General features: G+C 38.3%; 1 protein-coding gene across 1 annotated transcript in view; it reads right to left on the bottom strand.

Annotated features, from left to right (window-relative positions):
- Ctsc (cathepsin C) overlaps positions 1–24907 on the bottom strand; it is a gene marked incomplete at its 5' end in the record, with an annotated part of 30277 nt that extends 5370 nt beyond the window's left edge. The window contains 4 exon segments of the mRNA XM_013511971.1: positions 2499–2614; positions 6415–6570; positions 9661–9824; positions 24762–24907. Of these exon segments, the coding sequence (XP_013367425.1) occupies positions 2499–2614; positions 6415–6570; positions 9661–9824; positions 24762–24907 (582 nt within the window).
- Between the last annotated feature and the right edge of the window lie 1607 nt (positions 24908–26514).

The following is a 26514-nucleotide window of genomic DNA, read 5'->3' as shown; positions in this document are numbered from 1 at the left end:
GTAAATGATTGTAAATATTAGGAAAACATGCTGCATTTGCTGGTTAATGTGACCCATTACAGCCACTCCTGTCTCACACACAGTGATCGCTGAAGGCAGCACTGTGAAGACAGCACCATGAGAGGAGAACAAAGAAGTCCATCTCATCCGGTTTCCTAGCTGTTGTTCCCTCTCACACCCCTAAGTACATCTAGCAATTAGATTTGCTCTTAAGGCTGTTTTCAGGTAAAAAGGTGAAAGCTCACGTGTCCTTCCAACATTTTCTTTCTATCATCTTGGGTTACTCTTCAGAGAGAAATGTTGTGTATTCTCTTAACCGTGGCTAACTCAGAATTCAGAATTACATAGAACACTGGTATTTTTAAAGTGAGTGGAAATTTCCAAGTAGTGCAATTAGGAGGAAGAGAAACTAAGTGTTCTTTCCTAATCTACAGTGCAAAAAAAAAAAAAAAAAAAACAGAAAGAAAGTAAAAGAGGAACATTTTATATATGGTTTCCTCAAGTACTTGACATGATAGTACAATTCAAAGCAATTAATCCATCCAAGCTTTGTGCTTTAAAATTGCCATTTGTTTGTACAAGTTATATTCATAACACTTTAAGAGAAGGATACATGGAGACAATAATAGCTTTTACCAAGGTACAAAAAAACTGAGGTCAAAGAATTCTGTTTTAGAAAGTCTAATTTCCTTCCCCTGAATTATTGTCTCATATCCTTTGTCAATCTTTCTCTTGGGAAGGGAACAGAATTAAACTTTTCCTTCTGACCTATCCTGTTCTCTCACTGAATTTTAAAAATTCTTCATTGAAAGGAGTTGTCACATTTAACGTTTTGTGTGCAAATCTTCCTAAATTTTAAATTTCTAGGACAATGACTGTACCATATTAGTCTTTATACTCTCTGCCATTATAAAAACATTCTGACTTAGATTAAGTGTTCTATAAGCAACAAGAGACGCAAAACTATATCATCAGTAACTCACATGATGGAGCACTAACACGCCAGGCCTTCCATAATAAGTTAAGACATGATTTGTATCATTTACTTACTCTTCCGAAATAAGCACAGAGGATTTGTTCAATGATGGAGTGCATTTTAATCTTCTCCTAATATTAACCCTTTATTTTCACTTTCTCTTTGTTTCTCAATCACATTCAAATTTTTATCATTTCTAATTTCACCTTTCCAAAGCTGTCTCCAAGAAACAGAGAAAGAGGGGATAATCTGAGGATCTACACTTCTCTACGGTGGATGAGTCCTAGAATAACTGGCAGAAAGGCAAAGGGACGAGATAGCTGGTGTCAGAGGAAGGACAAGAGACTTGCTGACTGGCTGCTATACCTGCTTAAAGTGCCCCACCCAGAATCCACAAGAACTGGAGCTTAAAGGAACAGGTGATGAAAGAGCAGAAGTGGAAGAGGTTGATGTCAGTACATTTTTAGGAGCAAGGAAAAGAATTTATCCTTTGGTATTACAAATTTATAATCCTTCCAAAATACACTAATTAGAGAGTTTCCCTACAGCAAATGTTATACAACTATTTTTTTTATAGAAACACATCCAGCATGTAAACTACTCTTTTTAAAGTGAACAGAGAAATAAACCTGAGTATGGGTTGAATATTCCTTACCCCAAATGCGTGTGACCAGACATTTTCAGGTTCTGGAGCTCTTAGGTTTTGGAATACGTGCAGACTTAAACTGAGCATCACTAGTGAAAAAACCAGAACTCCAAAACCTAAACCTTTGTTGGAATGACACTTCGGAACCCAAAAATGATTCTCCAACTAACTGTTTGCTGAAACTAAGATAATTCACTGACAAGTGAACATAAAAGAAGTTCAAGTCATACTATATCAAATTTCTGAAAATAATTGATAAAACTCAATTATTTAGCAATCCTGAGCTCTGCTTCCAGAGCATGACTCAGGAACTGGCATAACACCACAAGGTACATATTCTGATATGATGTGAATGAAAATGTTCTTATGAAGCTCAGAAAACACAGGACAAAAACTTAAATATGTATTTTCTGGGCTCATATAATAATTAAAGACCAAATGATGGGGGGAATGGGAGGACAGATGGCAAAGAAGGATTTTAGCAAACTACTTGCAGAAAAAAGGCCAATTTTAATTATATACAATTCTTTGTCTCCACAACAGGTTCTCCTACTGGAGGGGCAAATGATTTGGTTTCCTTATCATCCTGGTTGCTGTGAGCTACCTGAAACATGTACTGAGAAGGATGTTAAAGGCGTGCCGAGCTCACGTGGATAGCTTATCTATTACTCAGGGTTGTCAATGGATACAAGAGGAAGCAGTGAGGATTCACAGGGCAGATATTTTCCATGTCTTTACTAAAATGGGTCATGCCCATCCAATTTCCATATCCCCTAAACCAAGCCACAGGCTGTTATGTAACAAATACTGAATAGTTAAGAATAAATTAATAAAAACTCAGACAGTATTATTATTATTATTAGTAGTAGTATTTACCTTGGTTTCGAACAGGGCTCACAAAATTGATACCGTCAACATTTCTCCAGTCCCAAGATGTTGGCAACTGTAAAATCTTTTGCTGTATTTCAGCAGTCAGTGGTGCAGGTTTGGGCCTAGGATGGAAAGATATATTTGACATCAACATATACTTCTCCCTTCAAGGATGATTTTCTAACCTCTAATTCCATGATTTCAACATCAGTCTACCTAGCCATCTATATTCAGGCCCCCAAAGCACTAAAAGCCTTGTCCTAGGAATGTTTCAATGTGTCTATTATGGTTTGTGTCTTGATGTTCCCCCAAAGCTTCAGGAGGTCATGGGGGTGGGCTTTTTGGAAGCTGTTGAATCTAGAGTTTGTGACTGGTTCATCATCTAGTGCTAGGATTAACAGTGTGAGTGCTACATGTGCCCTAGGGCAGGTACCCTGCCTACAATATAAGGGAAGGAAGAGAGGCCCGCTCCTCTCCTTTTGCTCCTGTTGCTTTTTCTGTTTTCTGCTGCCATGAACTGCTGTCCCTCAGCCATGCCACTCTGCCTTGGAGCCAGCTGATTTGGACTGAAACCTCCATAAACTGTGAGCTAAATAAACCTTTCCTTCCTTAATTTGGGGTGTCAGGCATTTTTTCCCAGAAACAAGAGAAAAGTAACTAAGATAGCATCTGTTACACAATGGTTTTCATTAACTATTTCTTTTTCAGTATCCAGTCATCTTTCCTTTCAATGACATTGATTTTGTTTATCACTGTGATGGAATTTTTCATACGCCTGGACAGCTGCACTTTCTCATTGGCTCTTGACAGATTTTGACCAAGAAGGGAGAGAGGAGGAGGTGAAAGAGTATACAGAAGGTGCAGGACTTGCAGAAGTCTGACCCAGGAGACAGTGGGTTGGTTATAAAAGTGAAACTGACAAAGAAAAACAAAGGTCAAAGTATAAGGTAGGCAGGCTCGCTCCACAAATGGCAGCTAAAATTGTTCCATCACTATAGTGCTACATGTTGTATGAGATAGCTGAAAGCAAGACACACAAAGGAAAGTTGCCTGGGATGGTGAATAAAAAGACATTATTTCTGGAAATATGAAAATTATTCTAGAAGCATCTCTGTATTTAGACTTAAAACACACACATACTCATATTGTGCACATACTCATAAACGTGAACATACACAAGTGCACAGCACTCTAGCCCTAGGCTTCTCGGGGTTTCCAAGTCAGCCAAATGCCAGCAGTGCTGCATCTCGGTGCTGCTGCTCCTTTGATCCAAAACCCCTGTTGTCGTCACTTTGCATTCTCAGACTTTTCTGCAACTTATAATTTTAAAAACTGCTCACAAAGCAACCTCAGTCAACCAGCACCCAAAGAAAACTCACTTTCTCTCTCTTCCTCCCTCTCTCCCTTCTCTTTTTCCTCTTTCAATTCATTCCTTAGGACATTATTTTTATATTGTGTCAACATTTATTCATTTTTGTCACTGTACACCGTTTGAATTTACTTTACTTGGTACTGTCAAACCCCACTATTCTAACTTTTCAGGAGTTACTCAGTAGGTTTCTTCTAGGTCCCAGTTTAGTCAATAATTGACCAAAGGTTTCCTGTGGATACTTCAGGCCCCCCACACCCATTCCCCAGGGACTTCCTCTCTCATAGAGATGACGTAAATTGAAATTATGACACAGTGTGAGATGAAACAAAGGCAAGGCACCCCCAAATTAATTCAAGAGTAGCACAATCTTTACAATTGTTTGGCATAGATTTATTATGTAAACAAATATAATTATTTACTAAAATGCTGAATAAACTGAGGACATTTGTTTGGAATTCTGATACAGAGAAGATGAGGCAGATTATTATTTAATAAAATACTGAATAAACTGAGGGCATTTGTTTGGAATTCTGTGATACAGAGAGGAAGATGAGGCAGTCTTTGTCCGTGTGGAAGATGTTAACACGCACAAAGCACACAAAAATTGCTGTGACACACACTGCATCAATATACACACACCGCCATCAATATACACACACCAAACAGCCAAAGCAAACCAACATCCAGCATGAGCAGGAAGGCTGACTGCGATGAAAATGAAGAAATGAAAGAAGAATGCAGGGATGAGGAAGTGAGAACTAAAATATTTTTAAGGAAATTATACATTATTGGTTCTTTATATTTTCTTTCTGGATCCTTTAGGAATCTGGCAAAAATTCCGGACTCAGCAAGATGCTGACAATAAATTTTGTCTATAATTTGAGCAGGTTCAAAGACCCCCTAAACCTCAGACCAAGAAAATACAAACTGAAACAGAAAAATGCTTTGAGAATTTCCACTACACCACTGGATTTTATGACAGAACAAATGTATATACATAAATGCAACTGAAAATCTAGCAGCCAGATTGCATTATGAATATTTTCTCATCCCTTGATTGCATCTTACTTTAACCTTTCCATGGAACTTTTGTAGTAAAAGCAGCCCTTCACAAAACTAACCTTTCTCCAAACCAAAGGTGGTGGAGGGGACAGAGGGCCTAAGTAAGTACTGAAAACTTACTCAGAAATGTGACACACGGCAAAGTTGTGTATAAGGCTCAGCTCTTCCAGATAGAAACCAGTCTCCTAGACACAAATGCTAATAATACCCACCTTCTAGAGACTCCTTTGGGGTTTTGTTGTTAATTAGGTCTCAAATGCCCACTTCAAACAGACACATTAGGATCCACTCAGAGAATTCACGAGGGGGCTATGATATGTTTCCTTTCTCAAATTTGAGTAACTAGAGTATCTTGTGGAGTAGATACTCCCTAGAATTTGCTTTGAGAAATGTCACAGAAGATTCTTTTGTGAAAGAGGAAGAAACATGCAGATTATCTTAGTTGGGTAAGAAATAATTCCACAGAGTCCCTGCAGATGTAAGGTTACTGATGAGTCTTAGTCACGTGACTGATCCATCGGGAGTCTGCTTCATGAATAATCATTTGAACCATGAACTCTTGGAGTTATTAGGGAATTGCATTTTCTGAGAACTAAATAATATTTCAAGATATAAAGGTAAAATAAACTACTTACATAATTTATTGACTCTCACTTGCTCCTTATCATTTCAGTTCTTCCCTTTACTCATATTTTCAATTTTTCCTGAAACAAGTTCTGGTGTTACTGGAATATCCTTGGCCACTTAACAAATGTTAAAGGACTTTGTATAAATCCTTTGCTAGATCTAGCCACAGTTTTGAAAAACAGGTTTTAAATTGGTTAGACAAATTCAAAACGTTATGACCTAATTTCCCAAAAGAAGAAACACACAATGGGGTACGTGAGCTAAAGATGGGAAATACCACCTACGGCTGAGGGGACTGGATGTATATTAATAAATAAGAAGTGTTTGGTTTGGTTTGTTTTGCTGCCAGACCTTACAGATTTCAGATACTAAGGTTTCAGATATCTACAAGTGTCAAATTTGACAGTTAATCATGTGGCAAACTGAGGAACATCTGATGGAAAGGGAGCAGATGAATGAGGTAAAATATGAAGGAAGTTTTCATAAACAATGCATACACTGTTTGAAATCAGGTCAAGGTAGTTAACACAGTTACAGTCAGATTTTGCAGACTTTAAATACCTGATACATTTATTCATCAGTAAATGGACATCAATAGTCATAGCTGAGTACAGTAAGAACAAACTGCCACTATTTTATAGAATGGCTAAAATGAGGACAGGGAGCAGAAGGGACCAAAGACATGCAACAGACACTATGAACATAAAACCTAAGAACAGGACTTGAAAATACGAATAGGAATAGTACGAATAGGAGAGGAGAAGGTTGAAAATATAAAACGTTTATGCCCAATAAAGTGGTGGGCTTCCCTGGGAGGACAGGATTCAACACCAATTAGTGAGAAACAGATATATTTCTTACCTTGGGATTATGTGATTGTGGCCACCACGTCTTCTCATCATCTCTGTCAAGGTAAGAGTCTCATACTCCTTGTACGTAGTTGCAGTCCAAGACTTCTGGATAGCATTAATGGCTTTCACAAAGTTGTGATCATATTTGTAGCGCCTACTGGAATACCTGCCAACAAGTGATACAGCTTCAGCTGAAACCCTGACTGATCTAAACAGACTCCAGTAAGACTGATACTCACACTCTATAGCTGAGTAAAATCTGGACTAGTCTTCCTGGAAGGCAGATTGGCAACATGTATCAATATCCTAAAATCATAATGTCTTCTTTAAAAGTTCAAATTAACTAAGATGCATATGCAGTGATACTGAACAAAATACTTTTACACTAGTAATAGATTGTAAACAACCTAAACAAATCTTTTAGGATAAGGGAGTTATCAATTAAACAGGAGTACTTCTTTAACTGTATATTTTAGTCAATAAAATTATCTACAAAATTATTCAGTGATATGAAGTGAGTTCATGCAACATTAATTTTTTAGAAGCCAACCAATAAAGTTTATATAAAATGAATCAATTTTATTAGATATATTTATATCTATATTATGCCAATCATGGTTCTTTCTGGGTCGTGCCATGAAAATACCCCTTGTCCCCATTCTCTGTAGTTTCTACAATATACCTTCCCAATCTTCATAACGAGAAAAAGAGGAAGACAAGAGAAACTGCATGCAGTGTATATATACAGTATGCACGTAATGCATGTAAGTATGTAGTATATCTATATTTGTAATTGATAAAGTGAGTCTTACACTGTACACCTGTGAGAGTTCACAACTTGAATGCTAGTAAACTGGGGACTTAATGCAGTATGCAAGTATTATAATTACATGACTCAAAAACCATTATTCAGTGTGTGTTTTATATCTTTGCTGTTAAAGTATCTGGATTCTCTTAAGAAATACAGATTGTACCCAACCTAGATCACCTAAATCAGAACCTGTATTTTAATAAGTTCTCAAGGTGATTCATAGTAATACTAAAATTTAAAAAGCACTGTTTTACCTTACACCAAATGCTTGCATATAGACATAAAAAAAGAAATCTGATATAGAAAACACCTTTACAAAGTAAAAAGGACTTGACAGTTCATTTCAAACATTTATCAAAATAATGTGCCAGATACTAGAAATTATAGAACTCACTATATTATTTCTATTTTGAAATTCTGTAGTTTGAGTGTGACTCACTACCGAAGACCTCCATGTGCATTCAGTTCTACACAGCAAGACATCTCTAACCCGAGTAACATCTTAGGTGCACTGGAAACTGGGCTTTTCTCTTATAGGTCACGTGCTGGTAGAGACATTGCTTCAATATAGTCAAGGAAATGCAGAGCACTGAGAATAAGAAAACTATGCAACCACACCGGTAACTTTTCAGTGTTCTAATCAAAGCTCTTCCCCAGTTGTTGAAAATACGAAAGCAGAGCGGTCCCTTCACTAAACAGGCTGAAGGACTGCCCGCGCCATACTGCTGACAGTGCTAACGCAGCAACAAAAACAAGCTACAGCTCTTCTTTGGATACAGGAGTATATTTTAAATTTTAAGTGAAATATTTCTGGAACATTTTCCAAAGCAAAGAGTTACTTTTTCACTAACGGTAAGTATTGAAGAAGCGTAACTGGTCCTACCTGTGCTGCTTAATCATAGCATGCTGTACAACTTTTATGCTGATATGTGCATGACGATAACGACAGGATGCCATCAGAGGTCTTAAAGGCTATTACTTTTTGTGTTTAAGATCCAAGATTTTTTTAAAAAAATGTATCCTGATGTTGGGTGACAGATCATTAAGAGGTAAAGAGACCTCAAAGGTGATTCAGTCCTAATTGCTCATGTTATGGGTGAGGCAGTGCAGGTTCTGAGCACTCCAGTGGGGAGCGTCTTCTCTAAATGAGGCCGAGTCAGAAATATCAACTACAGCAGCACAGCACCTGACATATCCTAAATGAGAAGGTAGCAAGTAAACCGCTTGGTAGGAAATATGCAGCTAAAGAATCAAGCCAAACAAAGCTATTTAAAAACTTAACTCAAAACAAAAGCGCTGACTTAGTCTACAAAGGCACCAGCACTATGGAGCCGAGTGTGATTCACGCCTGGATGCCCCTCTTCCCCCAGCTCTCTGTCTGCAAGCCAGTGTTGCCTGGCTTTGAGTGACATTCATCTACATTTGTAGGGGCTTTTATAACTAATCTAGAAAAAACAATAACATGGGTGGATCTTTCTCTTCAAAATTAAAAAGGCTGAAATTTCTTACTTGTGTAGTTCAGAGTTACTTAGAGTTTAAGAAAAACATTAGCTGTGCATTATAAGCCAAATATTGTCCCTTTACAATACTTGTGGGTGAAACTTAGCCTTCAGTATCTCAGCACGTGACTGTGTTTGGAGATAGGCCCTTTAAAGAGTAATTAAAGTAAAATGGACTCATCAGGGTCAGCCCTCATTCGGCTGTTGCTGTCCTTAGTAACTGACCACGGGAAGGCCAGGTGAGGACACGGCGAGGAGGCAGCCGCCATCTTGGCCATCTGCGCCATCTGCAAGCCAAGGAAAGAGGCCTCAGAAGAAACCAAACCTGGTGATTTCTTACTCTTGGACTTGTAGCCTTCAAACTATGAGAAAGTAACTTTCTCATGCTTAAACCACCCAGTCTATAATAATTTAATTGTATAAATCCTAAAGACTTTGATTTCAGTTACTTATGGACTTACTTAAAATGGACCCAGTCGGTATCACTTATACATATTACAATATAAGCGTATGTATCTACATGTATAATGCAACATATTATCTTTGATAACCAATGAAAATGATCTTCTTTACTAGTAATATGCAATCCTGTGGTTCTTTCTATGAACTTTTTTTAAAGCCATTAATAGTCCATTGCTTTTGGATCATTGTAAAAAAAAACTATTTTTTCTGTTAGTTACATCAGTTAACATGTTTTTGCAATAAAGTTTTTATATTACATGGTTTGTTTCTCAGCCAAATGAATTCAATATAACCCAGATAAAATTATAAAAGTGAATATGCACAAAACAAAACTAAACAGGGGCTCGGGACTTAGCTCAGTAGCAAAGCGCCTGCCTGGCAAGTGCAAAGTCGTGAGTTCGATTCCTGGTACCGGAAGAAAAACGAAAAACAAAAACGAAAAACAAAAACAAAATTAAACGTATATATACTTGTGACAACTCACTTTTCCAGGTGGCTTCCAAGGTGTGCCATGCTCATTTTCACATTTTCAGGGCTTTCCACCTTCTTTCCAATGAAACAGGCCCAGTTCCGGCCCAGTACATCATGCACCCACCCAGTCATTGTCTCGTGGCAGTAACTGATCACCTCGCTGCCCTTGGTTTCATACTGTAATTAAATGACAAAAGAAAGGCCGATTGAAATCGCTGTATAACTCCCAGGTCCATTTCTCTGGCTCTTGTTTACAGTGTAGAAGACCCTTTTTATCTCTTGCCAACCAAAGCAAAAATTTCAACCACTGAGGTCACATTCAAAGAATTATTCTAGAAAACAAAGAGACATGAACTTTTGCATAGTTACTATTACTGCTCACCAAACAAAAGTTAGTTAGCAAAATACTTTCAGGAATGAAAGGACAGGAAAGAAACTCAGATTATTAGAGCTTTCACCCTATGTTAGCCATTTTATGAAAGTTACTTAATTTAATCCTCACAGTAAACCTATGAGGGGGAAAAAACAACAAGCTCTCTTTACCAAGGGACCAAATGGAGGTTCAGCTCGGAAAGAATGAGGATCTGCTGTCAAAGGAGGACCTATCCTCAGTCCATCTATCCATGTTTTTCCAGGCAAAAATTCACATCAAAGACTTGTAGAACAAATAGTAGTAAATTTTCTTTCTATAGAAATAGACCAAAATCACTTTTATCTGTCCATGAATTGATTAAGACCTGCTGATTATGAATAGAGGGCTGCTGTGAGTTGATTATTAACTATAGTATTCTCTCTATTAATATGGCCCTTTGCCATATTTCAATGTTAACACTGAAAAGTAACTATAAAATGATTGACCCAGAATTTGAACTCAGAAGCTATATCTCCAGAGCCTAATCATCCTCACATAATAATACAGCTTCATTAGCAATAAGAGCATAGAGCAAAGAAGGCAGGGGGAAAAGTGCAATGCTATACTTCTGTGGGTAGAGATTTTGACAGAGGCAGTTTCAGCTTCTGCCTTAATTTAATGGTCCAAACTATTTGTAGAACTTTGGGCAAGCCTTTTATCTGGCTTTAGTTCTTTCACCTAAAATGAAGCAACTAGAAAAACTACCCTCAAAGCTATAAACACTGAGATTCCATGACCAAATGGAGATTTGTAAACATTTTCCAGAACAGCCAGACAACAAGCATTTCAGGCTCTCCAGCTATTAAGGGAGGGTTACATCTACTCCTCTCTGCCACCACAGTACAAAGCAGTCACAGACAGCACATCAACAAATTCACGCAGAGATCAGTGATGTTTAAATGAAACTCTTTTTTGCAAAAATAGGCAGATTGGTTTTGAGTTGAGGGGCTACAGTTTGCAGAATTCTAATGTAATCTAATGGATGCTCTATTACTTGTTTGTAGAGGTTGGTAAGCTTCTTTTTGTAATGGCCAAATATAAATATTTTAGGCGAATAGGCTTCTGTCACAGCTATTCAATGCCAACACCACTGTGGTGAGAAAAGTGTGTAAGGAACACATGAATGAACGTGGTGGGCCAGGTGCTAATAATGAGACCTAGCCTGCAGTTTGCCAACGCTTGCTCGAGAGCAGTGAGGGCAGTGCACTGAGCTTCCCATCTGCCATCGCTCACAGATCCAACACTCTGTGGTATACTGTGTTGCTAAGTGGTGATGGTAGGTTAGGGCTATTACATGTATTTTTGACATGATTAGTTTCAACTTTCAATGAGTCTATCAGGACTTAACCCAAGTTGAGGAACATCCATATTATGCTATATAAAACTTTTCATTTCTGTAGATAAAAAAGAGTTTAGTATTGGTGATTTTAGTTTATTGTTTTTATTTTTTGTTTTTGGGGTTTTTTTTGGTACACAGGACCTTATGCTTGCCAGGCAGGCGCTGTGCTGCTGAGCTATATCCCCAGCCCCAGTACTGGTGATTTGATATGAAGTAACCTAAACCCCCTAGACTTCAACTATGAGCTTCTCTTTGGCATTGATTCTTAATCAAATTCCCTTCTCTGTGTAGCTGGTACCCCAGGTAGGGATAGGTCAGTGCCCTTTGGTACCTTTGCTGTTTTAGAAAGTAGTCTGTCAAGGTTTTATGATTTCTTGAGATTTATTTTAGAAATCACCCCCTCATATAAACACAGAAACATAGTACTGCACATAGGAAGACACTCAGCGCAGTGTAACAGAAATGTTAAAAACAGAAAATGAAGTAAAAAGTCAAAAGGTTCAAATATAAATGTTTTATTAACACAAAGGAATAGTATATAGCACTTTGAATACTTAATGAGTTCTACAGGTGAGAAAACAGGCTGGACGGGGCTACCTGCTTCTGCAGATAGAGGTTTAGTAGAAAACAGCACGTCTGCTTCTTTGTATACTATCTGCGGCTGCTTTGTGTTATGGTAGCAGAAACTTCACACTTTGTAAACATTGTACAGATTCGTCATAAATCTTAGAGGTTCAAGAGAACATAAAAATAAATATATTTTCAGGAGACAAAAAAGAGATCTAAGAAAGTGACTGGACTAGAATTTATAACCAAAGATTCCTATAACCAAGATCATCCCCAATACCATGCACCACTTCTTCATATGAAGTATTTAGCCTTCTCAGACAAAAAGCCCCAAAAAACAAAGCTAGTGAGATAACCAATTACTAATATGTCAGAGGGAGAAACCCAGAAATTACGCAGTAAAGGGTTAAAATCCAAGGGGCTTCTACTCTATTATTTAAGCTTCAAAAAATATTTTGAGACAATGTCTCACAAACTTGACCTATTTGGCTTTGAACTTACAATACTCCTGCCTTAACCTGAATAGCTGAGATTTCAGACATTTTTCACCATATTCAGCAGAAACAATGCATTACTGAATAAGTGAATAAGCAAATCTGAAGTACAGAAGACAAAGAACAAATGCCAAGTCCCATTCCAATAGTAGCACAAGAAACTGAAAAAAAAAAAAAAACAAAAAAAACAGTAAATTTATACTTAACAGAAGTGTGATGATGCCACGATATCAGAATCCCAAACTGTGACTCATAGAATGATTTCCGAAATGTCAATTTTCCTCTACAAACCTGGTTTTCTATTGCAAACTTAGGTTGATTTAGATGTTCCAAAAGTTCCCTTGAGCTTTCTAAGTGTACATCCTTCTATCTGTGGTTCTATTAAAACCAATAAAGTCAGGTAAATAACCCTTAATAGAGACACATTCTTACTTATATGCTTAATTTTCTTTAAAAATCACTACTTTGATTTTGTTGGCATAATCCAAAAAGTATAAACATCCTAAAATGTTTCACTTCTGAATGTTGATGGGATTTTCTTTTAAAAATTTTACTTTAAACTACTCTGTAGTTTTTATACTCTAAAGTAATTTGGTGTTTTTTGGAACCTGAAATTACCTTACAAAAAGCAAAACAAGGTTACAGAAAAGATAGAACAGGGCCGTGCAGTACAACGAACTTAGTAGATAAGAGGCATTTCCCAGTTCAGAAGGGAGGAACCTGATACTGTAACTCGAGGGACCACCCACTGTACCTCTATTATTCTCTTGAATATTCTTGAGACAGCTGTCATTTTCCTACTATGGTAAAACCTTAAGAGATTTTTGACATTAGTATTACTTAAGAAGTTAAAGCTCTTGGTCATGTTATCCAAATGGCTGTAAATGCAGTCATTTTTTTCCAAAAGAACTTTCACATTGATCTCTGAGGACTGCTTTAAACAGATGAGATGATTTAAGTTTCCATTCATTTATGCCAATTTCTCCAGAAAGAGATAATTTCTTAAAATTTGAAGAGCTTCCAAATCCTACCCCTTGAAGTCAGAAAACTACCATGATTCAGTAACTATTCACTTAGTTCTTCAAAATTACCATTAAGTTGCCAAACACTCAAAATCCCCTTTCTTAAATTTCCCACCAACTTTTTCAACAGTTTAATTACCTAGAAATACTATCTAATTGAAAAACAACAGCTTGGGAAACTTCAGAACTTAACTTACTCATTGTATAACTTTTACTCCGTGGTTTTTTGACACTTAGGAGTCAGAAAAAAAAAAAAAAAGAAAATCACTTCAGTTTTATTGTGCTATTTCTCTGGCTAATTTAATAGAGTTACAGAATACTGAACTACATATCTTACATAACACATTGGCGAGGGGACAAGTACAGTTCAGAGAAAAGGACCCTGCCCTCTAAAAGTCAGTTCTGCCACTTATTTCTGTAGTCTGTAGTAAACCTCAATTTCTGACTGATACAGGAACGACAGCCATGACATACTATTCCACTGGACTACGATAAGGAATAAAGACGATTTTGAAGTTTGAAAAGCTTGAAATGTTAGGAAACACTGAACAGGTGACAGTATAAACACGGCTGTCTCTTGCCACGCTAAATACAAAGCTAAGACTTTACACATGCCTTCAGGTAATGTATGTTCTATTCTACACTGTTAATTCAGCAGCTGACACTGGGCTCTACCTGTCACACTGGTTTCCGAATTGAGATGAAAAGACCATTTGAGTGTTGAAAAATGACGTAGCTTTTGTTTGTGCTTGCAAAATATGAGTGACTTTAAACACCAGTTTCCACTATTATTTAATAATAAAAGCAATGCTGATGTCCTTGGCAGTTCCACAATCAGATATTCACCTGGAACATACAGTGTGCTAGTTAAGTACTTGTGAGATGGTTAGGACACAGCACATTCCCTCTGACCTGTGCCCACTTTAACTGACTAAAGCATTTTAGCTGATCTACTCAAGCTGATTCTCATAAAATAAAGATGAGGCCTAAGACATAAAGAAACCAAAATCTACCAATATGGTATGTGCATATGAAAACAACAAAGTGCACACTTAAATCTGTTCTGAGTTTTCTTAACCATGATAAAAGACGAATTTTTGAAAACAGATGGTTAGTTTCTAAATTTCTTTTCTTTTTTGAAAGCGGATGTTTTGAATGGTTCTATCACTGTGATAGTCACTTTTTAATCATATTCATCTGTAAAGCAAATGTTGCAGTTAAAATAAATCACTATATTATCATTTCTAGTACCAATCAGCAATTCATCTAAAGTTGTCTAGAGCTATGACACTTCCATACTTTTAACAAAGCTATGTCAAAACCTATTGAAATTCTTTTATTTGAAGGATTTTAAAACACGTTAGAAATTTGTGTCCAAATATTAAAACTCGAGTCGCAGAAACTATTCATGGATAACAGAGATTCCAACACTGCTTTTTGCAATAACATCACGATACTGAAGCATATTTTACACAGCTTTTCAAATTTTATCTCTATGAAACATATGTCAATTTTGTGAAATTAATGCACACATATTATTTAAGCACTTAACATTTCATATGTACTATAACCATAACATTAGTTTACTGATTTATATATGCAATTGGTAAATGTCTACACACACTGGAGAATATATGAGAGTTTAGCATCTAAATCTAATCCATCAAGATGATTTACTACTTCAGAAAATAGTACATTGCAAAAAATTTATAATTTAATCATAAAACATGTGGAGATAGTCTGATCAATATTGAAAATAATCTTTTACTTAATTTCTTGCCCTTTGTTTACTATCAATATCTACATATATGTGAATTAACCCCTTCTACTTTTTTGCCAGGTCTACAGTCTGAAGAAAAGCCTTTAGAGGGGAACAAGGGAACACAGCACATTTTATCAAACTGGTGCTCCTCCAAGAGGACCTTGTCTTCCCTCAGAAAGAAGCCAAATTCCTTAAGACAGTTCCAAGAATTAGCTCTAGTTTTCTGCCTATTAACCAGACTGAATGGTTTATTTAGAAAGATGAATTTTAATAAGTTGCAAAACTGCCAGGAAATCGTTACAGTGGCTGTAAGCACAGAACACACAGCATTTTACAGAAAACTGTGGCAGTTAGGTTTACATGTGAGAATGGAGGATCTTGAATCTGATTATTCCCAGTGCTGAAGACACTTCATTTTAACCAAAATACACACTATAGAATTAGCTAAGAAAACAACTATCTACCACTAAGCAAAACAGTCAAAGTATTTGGGCTCAATCCTCATTTCATTGCCCAACACCTATTAACTATAATGTGGGAAGAAATGTAAGAGTTTACTGAATCCATCCATTAGCTCTAGCTGCTCACTATATTTAACAGTGGTGCAGTACAATCTGGAACACTCCAGAATAGATCAAATCAGTTGCTATCCAGGCTTCAGGGAATCAACATGGAACTATTCCCTTCACAGCTACATAAGTTTTTCGTATTTCTCAAAGGTAAAAGTTTACTTTTCAACATAGAACCCTATCTTAGCCTCTATAGTAAACAGAATAAAATTCCAAAGTCTAATGTCTTTTCCATTGAGTCATTCAACAAATATGTCCTAAGCATCTACCACAGTCTGTAAGGAAACAGAAATAACACTTCAGAAACACATCAATAAAAAAAAATCACAATTATGTGTTATTTAGTTTTCTTTCTTCACAAATATTTATTAAAAGGTTACATATTCAAATTATTTGTCACATGTTGCATTATATGTAGAGGGCAAAAATGGTTAGTAATATAAGGTTGGGTCCCACCCTAATAAGAGCTTAAAGACCAGGGGAGACAAATAGGCAATTACAACAGAAAACGCCAAGCACTAGCACACGGTGGGGCCAGTTGCATCTGCAATTGCAATTTTTCCAGAATTGAAACAGATAGAATTACTCAGAGAAACAACAAGACTTGGTAATGTTTTAGAACTCTGTATTAGATGCATTCCCATACGGATATATGTTTTATAAATATACATACACATATACATATGTATCAGTTACTTTGAAAGTATTTACATCTTGAAAATCAGCTTGAAATCTAAAAACTTTATGATCATACATAATCATTTTGTAATACAAACATATACTAATAATTCTTTAAAGAAAAAAATATACAACACTCTTGGAACTCTAAAATCTGATGTTTTAGAACAGATAATGAAAATAAACACAGCACCATTCTGATTTGTGTTTCTAGAAACCAACAGAATTTGTATTTTTCTGGTATTACTTGTGAAGTATAAAAAGGTCTCATTTTTCTTCTAAGAACCTAGCAAGTTCTGTGTGCATTAAATGCTGAAGATACAGAGAAAGAAACACACAAGTTATGCCTAGAAGAAGACCTGCTATCAAATCACTCCACTACCGCAACTATGAAGCCAGAGGTGCTGGCAAAGTGCCTGGAGAACGGAGGCAATGGAGTTTCCTCCACTAATGGACCTGCATCATTCAGGATCCTGAGTGAAGAATTTAGCAGGTCCAGAGGAGGTCTGGAAAAAAGTATCTGGCAGGTATTTAGCAAGTATCCAAAAGAGCAGACCAGGCCCTCTCACACAGTAGACAACTGTCATCAGGACAAACGACTATGTAGACAAAAATTCCCCTATGCCAGCAGACACGCAAGGGAACAGTCCTCCTAGGTAATATGGGTGAGGCGTATCCCACACTTCTGGTCTGTCACATCAGCTCTACACCAAGTTAAGAGGAAATGACTCTACTGTTGAGGAGGAAAGAACCAAAATGATGGCGATCAGGATGAACAATGGCATAATTAAGAGAAGTTAATTTGGCAAGAGACTTGATGTGCATTTAATTTGAAGTTTAACTTTCTTTCCAATTTTGACACTATAAAGGCAAAGACAAAGTAACTTTTTGTCCTGAACAAATTCTAGTCAACAATGTGAACAGCCTAACTGGCAAAGAAATCTACACTTTAAAAGCAGTTCCCTTGCCACCTTAACAAGAGCTAAAGCAGTGCATATTCTCCCTCATTAAGCAAACATACATGATGATTATATATTGGAATCCTCAGAAAAATCTACCTAAACACATTTACTTCTTTTGAGAAACGGCTTTCCTTTTACTTTTAACCCCAGGAAAGTCCCTGTGCTTGAAGACTAGCTCTAGCAATTTACAGTTAGAAACTGTACGAGCTTAGGTACTCTAACACTAATTTTCTTTATCTGTACAATGGAATCACTAGTATCTACTTTATAACTTTTTAAATTTATAGTATGTTATATTTTTAGCACAAGGTTGGCACCTAATCCAAAACAGGGGGGTGGGGGAGACAAGGGGGGCTTGGAATGAGAGGTATTACCCATACCTAATCTTTCTGGCCAGAGGCCTCCCATCCATAGGCTATGGCTAGAGATGTACGGACGTGAAAAAGGATCTTTAGCAGCCTCCCTTATCTGAGACAGCCTCTTCTGTTCTTCCTGTAAACATGTCTACCACAGGATCATCTTCCCACTAGTAATTTTATAGGTGTGCATCTCATGAAGTTCCCAAAACCTTATTTTCTCCTTACATTAGGTTCCTGGGTTGGTTCCTCCAGGTAAGTAAAGGAAGCACTCAGGAAGAAGCATTTAACTATAAAATCTGCACTGTGAATAACCAAAGAGAACACAAAATTCAAGCCTTGATCAATCTGAAAAAAATTCTTTCTTTTTTCTGGTTTTTTTTTTTTTTTGGTCTTTTTGAGACAGAGTGTCACTCTGCAGTTCAGGCTGACCTTGACCTCACTTTGAAGCCCAGGCTGGTCTCAAACTCGAAAAGATCCTCCTGCCTTAGCCTCCCATGTGCTGGGATTACAGACGTGCGCCACCACGCCCGGCTTTGTAAAAAATTATTTCAAAAGAAGAATACTTAAACAAATCAACAACAGCACTTAACGTGTTGCATGTTGCTCCTTTTATTAAAAGCTGAACAGTGATGCCGCCTGAGACTTCTTCCAGAGAGGACTGTCCTTTGTCCTGTGCAGTTTCTGGCTGTTCACGTTCCGTAATGGTGGTTAGCGCTTTCCAAAGAAAGGTTCAGGAGGGCAGCTGCCTCGGAGGTCGGTCACCAGGACTCCTCTGTATTTTACATGCAAATAAAGACTCCCAAAGGGCTGCAGCTGCACAGGCCTCGCTAGCTGCTAGAGGTAGGTCAGCTGCTAGAGGTAGGTCCACTGCTGATGCTGCTCTGTCTTTTAGGCCCAAAGTCTGTCCTTGGCTGCGGTTTTAAAAGAGCCCCTCAACAGGTGCTCTACTTAATAACTACAAGACAACAAAAACTAGAGTTACAAGCCAAGCTCACACTGTCTCTTAATAATACTTTATCATATTAATTTCTATTAAGTAAAAAAAAAAAAATACCAGCACTGATATGAGACTCTGGCATTTTTTAATGCTAGTTAAGACATTCACAGAAAGCTGCCAGTCTCCAGCGCAGTGCTTAAGCAACAGGTGTTAGGTATGCAGCCAAGACGCTTATCAAGCACATGCATCTGAAAAGAGCTACCGCTCTGCAAACCTAATGCAACCTGCAAGTATAGTTAGAAGCAGACGAAGTTCAGGCAACTTAGACAGGAAACATGCATCACTCACAAATTCTACACGTAGGTTTTGTGTTGTTGGTTGGATTCATATGTCTACGTACTAGGTTATTTAGCCATTTACCAAATAATACCAAGGCTTCTCTTTTGTACTGGTAGGGGTATGTCTCCCCAGTAGGAGGAAGAGACAGAATTTCATAAACTGTATTCTGTATTTTATAAAAAAGAATCATCTATCTAATTTGGGGAATTTTCCTATTCTATCTTCCTCTTAAACTACTACCAAGCGATATACTAAAATTCCTGAAATAAAGAAAACAAACACATTCTGTGCTTACAGAATTGAGAAAACAACAGTTCATGAGTTTCAGCCCTATGTTCCCTGCGATCTGTTACTAGTGGCTGTGTGGAACAATCTTTAAAGCTGGACAAGAGAATTTAACACAGCTGATGAGAATTTCTACTTGGCAGACGTGTGGGCCACAGCGGGCTCCTTATGAAGTTTGTAAAGTGCTGCTATCAGATAAGGCTATGGCGCTTTCAAAACTTGCTCCCGGCTCCCTTTTTAGTCTCAGTCTTAATACTTCAGATGCAAGAAAGAGGAAGGCAAAAAGGGGAAAGAAAATAATTTTAAAACACAAGGAAGGGTAAATCCCTATCAGCTCTATTCTCTAACCATCCATCTTCTAATAAAATTCTTACACATCTATATTTACGTGGCCGGCGTGAGCTGTGATTTAAATACCTATTCTGAAATGTGAAGAAAATGTAAAGAGCGACAGTGATCCTTGTCTTTCCAGTCAACATTCTATGTTCGTAGGAAAGCCAGTTTTAAAGAGATGAGTGATGTTTCCGAGGAAGGAGGGACAGGTCTCAACTGCTCTGAAAGAGCCTTATCATCTCACCCAAAGCATCGCCCTTCCTTCAGAGACTATTTGTGAAAGCAATGGCAACCCGCGGCGGCATAGTTATTTCAAGACCGTGAGCTGAACTGGAGCCAACCTTTTCTTAATAGGGACTTTACCTTTTTGAGTTCATGTCTACTCAGATTACAAATATTATTCTTTGGATCTGAGGTGTGCAAACAACACGAAATTGAAAACACAATGAATAATGCATGCACGTCAGAAGTAGCAGAGAAAAGAACACAGTAACCGCTGCGGTCACCTTCTTTCTGAATAGACAATGATGTGCATAAGCCAAGAGGGAAAGAGAAACTGCACTTTAATAAGGGAGTTAAAAACAATTCATTGGCGCTCACCCCGTTTGTTCCTCAGATGTGGTAAATCATACATCCCCACAGATCCCAGCTGCATGAACAAGTGACTGATAAAATCTGTGACATCCTATGAAGAGTTTATATTGGTAAACTGAGTCATGTTGAAATTAAATATTACCAAGAAAATAAAACTGGCATGCATTAAATACTAATCTTCTAATGCTTTCCCTCAGTTGAAACACTAATAAAAAGGATCAAATTCTGAGCTTGATATCCTGAACCTTGAACACGTACCTCAAAAATAAGTCTGTAGTTGCTGTATCTTAGAAGTGACTGCAGAAGGCACAGCGAAAAATGGGAGCACAGCTGTAAAATCCTTCATTTTGGAAACGTGGCTGACATTTCCGGTTGTTACAAGCTTAAAACTGACAAACAACACACAAAACAGGCAACTAAGTCCTCTGACAGGCGCTTCTCAAATGCTGGTTCTGTTTTAAGTAGCAACCTGCTTTATTTTGTTTTTTTTTTGTTTTTTTTGTTTTTTCTCCGGTACCGGGAACCGAACTCACGACCTTGCGCTTGCCAGGCAGGCGCTTTGCCGCTGAGCTAAATCCCCAGCCCCAGCAACCTGCTTTAGAAACACCTTGGCAGTGTCGCTCTTCAGCTTAGAATGGTATTAATACTGAAGGGCCTGAGAGGAGAGCTCACTTAGAAATCACTTAGATGCATCTCATTATCGTCTGACACATTTTTAGCCATAACAAGTCTAGTTTCCTTCCCATGTATTTTTCCAGTCTTTCAATACCTGAATCTTCAAAATAAAAGTCAGTTCCTCCTCTACTCCTTTGTATTCTACCAGTTTCTTTTACTGCCTCAGAGAAAGTGAAATAAGAACACAGGAAAAGGTTAAAAGGCCTATTCAACTCTTGGGCATTTTTCAGAGCTTAGTTTGTGTCACATGACTTCCTTCCTCTGGGCAATTTGGTAGGGAATTTGGGACGTTGTACAGACCAGCTTTACACATGCTTATCGCTACAAAAATAATGAACCAAGTACATGAAAGCATAAAGGAAGGGAAACAATCACTTAGCCACTTATCACATCAAGTCACACACCATTATTGTTACGTTCTGCTTGACTGTGTTGCACTGTGCTTTTATATGGGAGATTGGTTGCTTTTAATACACAGATAAGAGGTGCAAATCTGCTAGAGCGCTAAATATAACTAAACGGTAACTAGTATTAAAATCTGGTGTCTTAGAAACTGGCCTGCAGATAATATTATCATTAATTTTGGCTGCAGTCTTTTAAAAGGAAGCCTCTAAGAAGTTTCCAAGTGGCCACAGGCCTAATTACCCCCTATTATTTAATATGAGGTTGTTCCAAATGCTAAGAAACCTGCCTGGATGGGCCCGAAATGTGTCTGAGTTTGTAATCAGTATAAAGTGTTCCGATAACAGAATGCCTGGAGAAGAGTAGAAAAAAGCTTTTAAAAATACATACCCAGCACTGCCTGCCCAACCCCAGCTATGCAAAAGCATTCAACGTCAAGATTTACTACCTTCTATGTTCTATCTTGCTTGGAATCACAAGCAAAAAATGATAAATTATCCTCATTTCACCCATAATTTTTCAAGTGTTTAAACCAATAGAGGGGCTAGAGATGCAGCTCAGTGGCACAAGAGTCTATCTGGCAAGCACAAGGTCCTGAGTTCGATTCCTGGTACAAAAAAAATAGAAACTGTTTAGGCATCTCAAGTCACAGAAAATGCTCATCTTTTAGATGAGCCCTAAATAGGGGAAGTGAGTAAATCAAGTTCCTAGGAATAGGAAAGAACTGTAATGGATTCAAAGTCGGAACACAGAGAATGATAAGGAAACAGCATCTACTTGCTGGGCTGCAGGATGCTCAAGGGGAACAGAAGGCAGAGCGGGCGTTCTAATAGAAGACCCTGCAGGAGCCACCTATTCCACAGACTCTGGGTGGGACAACATGCAGAGACAGTCTGAGCAATGCACATCCGCGAAGGTACAGGGAAGCCAGTGCTATCATCTGGCATGAGTCAGGGAGAGATCTGGAAATCCCATTCATCAGTGGAGTAACAGTATGTAGAGTAATTACCGCAGGTGTACACTCTACGACTTTCAGCCATTTCTGTAATTGCTTGGGTTGAACAGATCCAGTTTGCATAAGACACTGTGAAACTAAATATCAGGTACAATTTAACTTTTAATAATTCCTTATTTAAAAAAAATAAAAGATAATTCTCCTGTGCTTTACTCATTACAAAGACTTACTTTTCTTGAGGTACACATCCCCTCCACTGTGGCTTCCCAGCACATTACAGGAAATACAAGCTTGGGGTTAATGAATGTCGCAAAAAGTGTTCAACTTTCCTAAAGTCAACTTGATCCTATAGTTTTCTTAAATTTTTATACCTTTATTCTCATCATTTTGCAGTAGTTGTATTTGGTAAAATAATATATTTTATTATTTTGAAAAATGTTTATCTGGAGTTATTGCTTATGTTAGAGCTATGTTAAAAATTATCTTATGTTTATTCTACTCTGCTTATCAAAATTATAATGCTTATTACAAGGCAAAACTACTAACCAGAATGGTTTATTTTTTTTCTGCAAGAAAAAATGATACGGGTGGTTCTGTTGAATGGTAACTTTATAAAATATATAACAAAATATGTAACAGTTGGGGAGGACTGCTCTTTCTGCTGTTATTCCTAGTGAAGCATAAACATTAGCCCCATGCCAATCAGAAGCACATGTTTAGACAAGGCTCCAATATACCTGGCAAGGCACTGCTTATTTGCATGTACGTTCACTCCTTCCCATTTATGTGTGAGAACATTTTTAACGTCATTTGGCTTTAAAAATTGGCTTCCTTTTGACCTAATGTGACTTATGCTGCAAGGCTAGAGCAAAATACTGTACCAAATCTTGCTACGCTGATTTGAAAAGAAATGTAAAGAAGAGCTCCAATGCTTCATTCAGCCACCAGACATTCCCTGTGTCCCTGATGACACAATATTGAGGGAACCTTCCCTGTCTACTTCTAATAATTGATTCTCTGGTAATTAAATGGTGATTTTTAGAAGTTTCTGCACTAGTTTCTCCAATCTCCAGCACTGAAGAAGAAGTTTTCTAAGGCAAGTGAATAAAATACTTACCCCTCTATTTATGTACTACTACCCTCCTTTCACTTAGTACTTTACTCACCTTATTTCTGAACTGCTTTGTACGTCATCTACTTTTATTTTTAAACAAATATTAACTAAGTGCCTACTGTGTGGCCAAAAAGAAGAGACAGAGAAAGAGAAAGAAAAAGATGATGATAACAGAGACCATAAATTAGCCATGGGGTTAGGGTACATCATAAAATTTGAGTCTTTTTCCTCCCATGGTATTAGAGAATAAACCCAGAGAGCAATGAGCTTGATTTCCAGCCCTTTTTATGCTGAGACAGGGTCTCACTACCCTGCCCAGGCTGGTCTTGAACTTGTGACCCTCCTGCCTCAGCCTGTTATAGGCATGCACAACCAGACCAAGACGTAAGGTGTCTCTTGCTGTTTTGTCTTCTGTCATCCTTAACAGATTCATTCTCCGCTTTCCCACAAGTACTTATTATAAACAGCCAACTCTTGGCAGACGCTCCAAAGTCTGTAAACTCTGCCCCATAAAAATGTCTATTTATACTCTGCGTGCATAACGAGAAACAGCTAGCTTCAGCTTTGTAAACTCAATGTACTTGAACCATTTAATATTCAGCTTACAGGAAAAGGTCCAATTCTTTCAGAGGAACATATGGGAAAGACTACTTCGTGCTAAATTCTTTAGGTCACAGTGTGTCTGCAACTTGAAGCAGTGTGTTTGATATAAGAACGGACCACAGTCTTTCCTAGTAAAAGAAGGCAGAACGCAAGCTGAACCACCTGGGTGAGCTTTCACTTCAATCAGCCCAGTGAGTAGAGTAACTCCTATCCTTTGTTTCTGTTATTTAGCCATAAAATGCACTCCTATTAACATACGTAGTACTTTGTAGTACTTTCAAAGAGTCATTCTGGTCAACCACTCAGAGTCAACAAGCAAGGTAGAGCAGCAAGTCAACAAACAAGGAAAGAGAGGCAGCATATACGCTAAGAATACACAGTTTATAACCTCTTCATGTTCCCTACAGAGTCACACAAAGGTCAAGAGAGTAAGCCAACATTTAGAAATAAAAGTGCAGAAATTCAGAAAGTCAAGGATTTTGTCATAGTTACAAAACGTAAATCTAATGGATTGGACATATTCAAAGAAAGAACCGGTTTCTTTTTTAAACCTGAGATCATAATTTTAAATAAAGTAGAAACATTACACTAAATTCTCCTAGAAGAAGTGGTATCAATTCTGGTAACCCTCTTGATCTAAAATTAAAATTCTAAAGTTCCTGATCAGAAGAGATTTCAGGCCTTAGATCAAATCAATGGAAACTTAAACTAACCTTAAAGAAGGCAAACCACTTGTAGTCATTCAACACGACCTCAAAGCCTTGGTTATAAATAATGGTGAAATACCCGGAATTGCCCAAGTCGTCATAGGCTGTGTCCATCTTCTTAAGGTGCACCACGACTTTTTTTTCTGGTGGGCCTAAAGAAGGGAAAATGTATAAATAACAAAGGAAGGTTATTTATATTTGGTTATTTGAACATAGTGGAGGTGGTGAATTTCCCACATTTGACATTTGACTAAGCAACTTTTCTCTGTGTGGGTCCAGTGTGGGCCCAAAGTCCGGTTTAGGAGAAATCAGTCTCCATCCTGTTGCCTCTTCACAGCCTCAGCAACGGCATGTAGTCTGGGAAAAAATTTCCTTTTAAGAAATCAGCAATGAGTGATGCTCAAAATTATGGGCAGAAATAGGAGAAGTCAAAGTGAAAAATAAAAGGTTTGAGAAATGGATAAAAAGACCAGCCATCTGTGAACTCATGAGGACAAAGTGTGAAACCCGGTAGACAGGAAATGATCAATTCCGAAAAGAATGAGGCATTTTTCTTTCCACCAGCTCTAGACATGAGAAGCTCAGAACAGGACCACCTCACGCTCATTCAACTTGAAGTTTCTAACCTCAGACTGAATGTGTGCTGATAGGAATCATATGTTCAGCTTTCCGATGAGGGCTTCGATCTGAGGATGTCTTTAATTACTAGGTTAAGGTCAAAGATAGGTTTACAGGCAAAGCTGCCTGCACGGGTTTCAGCTGTGTAGCTCCAGAGATCTCCCCCTATTAGGTAGTCTCCTTGTTTCAGATTAGTATTCTGAATGGAGATTGCATGTGACAGGGCAGTGCAAATCCTGCCTTCCCTTCTGCCCATCTCTGCTCAATTTATAAAGCGACACTGGTACACAAGGCCCAAGGTTAAGAAGAGCCACACAGTCGTCTGAAGGTAAATAGTTCTTTTAAAACCAGATTAGTTGACAACTGCTGCGCTGACAAGACAAATTAGAGGTCAGAGCTTCTCTCACTCTGCAGCTCACAGGCCGCAAGGCTCTGACCCAAGGTCTTGTGACTCCGAGCTGTGTTGTTCTCACCCTCCTCTAGCTTGTTTGAGAGAAGGGGCAGCTCAGCTGCCAAGGGCGGCCTATCTGTTCCCGTGCTAGATATCTGACCGCCTCCCAAGGGCCGGGCTTGCACCTGACTCAGCAGACTGCTAAGTGTAATTACTAGATAAAAATTTAAAAAGAACAAGGAAAGCTTTTTGTATACCCTTTGCAATACACGGAGCGCGGCAGTGGAGGGAGAAATGTCCCAGGACTAGGGGCAAACCAGCTCACTCCCAAATAGAAATCGTGGGCTGAGTCCTTCCCTACCGAGTCGCAGGAGGATTCAAACAAACAAACAAAAACAAAACTGGCCACCTCCGAGTCTTGCAGCTCATCTGCTTCACCAACAGAACTTAGAAAACCTTCCAGATCGGACGAGGGAATCAAAAGAGTGCTGTTCTCCACTCTCTCCCAAACCAAGGCAGCCGAGGGAATAAAGAAAAAGAAAACCGAGGGGCATGAAAAGTTCCTGAAGAAGAGCCCAGAGCCCGAGACGGTCGAGCCTGGGAAGTTCGGGCTGTCAGCAGCGGAGTTCCACTCGGGCCGGGAGAGCGGCCAGGCGGGCGGGAGGGGCGGCGGACGGAAGGACAGCGGGGCGGGCGGACGGCAGCCAGGGCCGGCGGCCCGCGCTTACCCGGGGCGGAGCAGTTGAGGTC

This window comes from Chinchilla lanigera, unplaced genomic scaffold (genome assembly GCF_000276665.1).
Source record: "Chinchilla lanigera isolate Chin_1 unplaced genomic scaffold, ChiLan1.0 scaffold00013, whole genome shotgun sequence".
NCBI lineage: Eukaryota > Metazoa > Chordata > Mammalia > Rodentia > Chinchillidae > Chinchilla > Chinchilla lanigera.
Note: the sequence above shows the minus strand (reverse complement) of the source record. Positions and strands in the feature narration are given on the sequence as shown.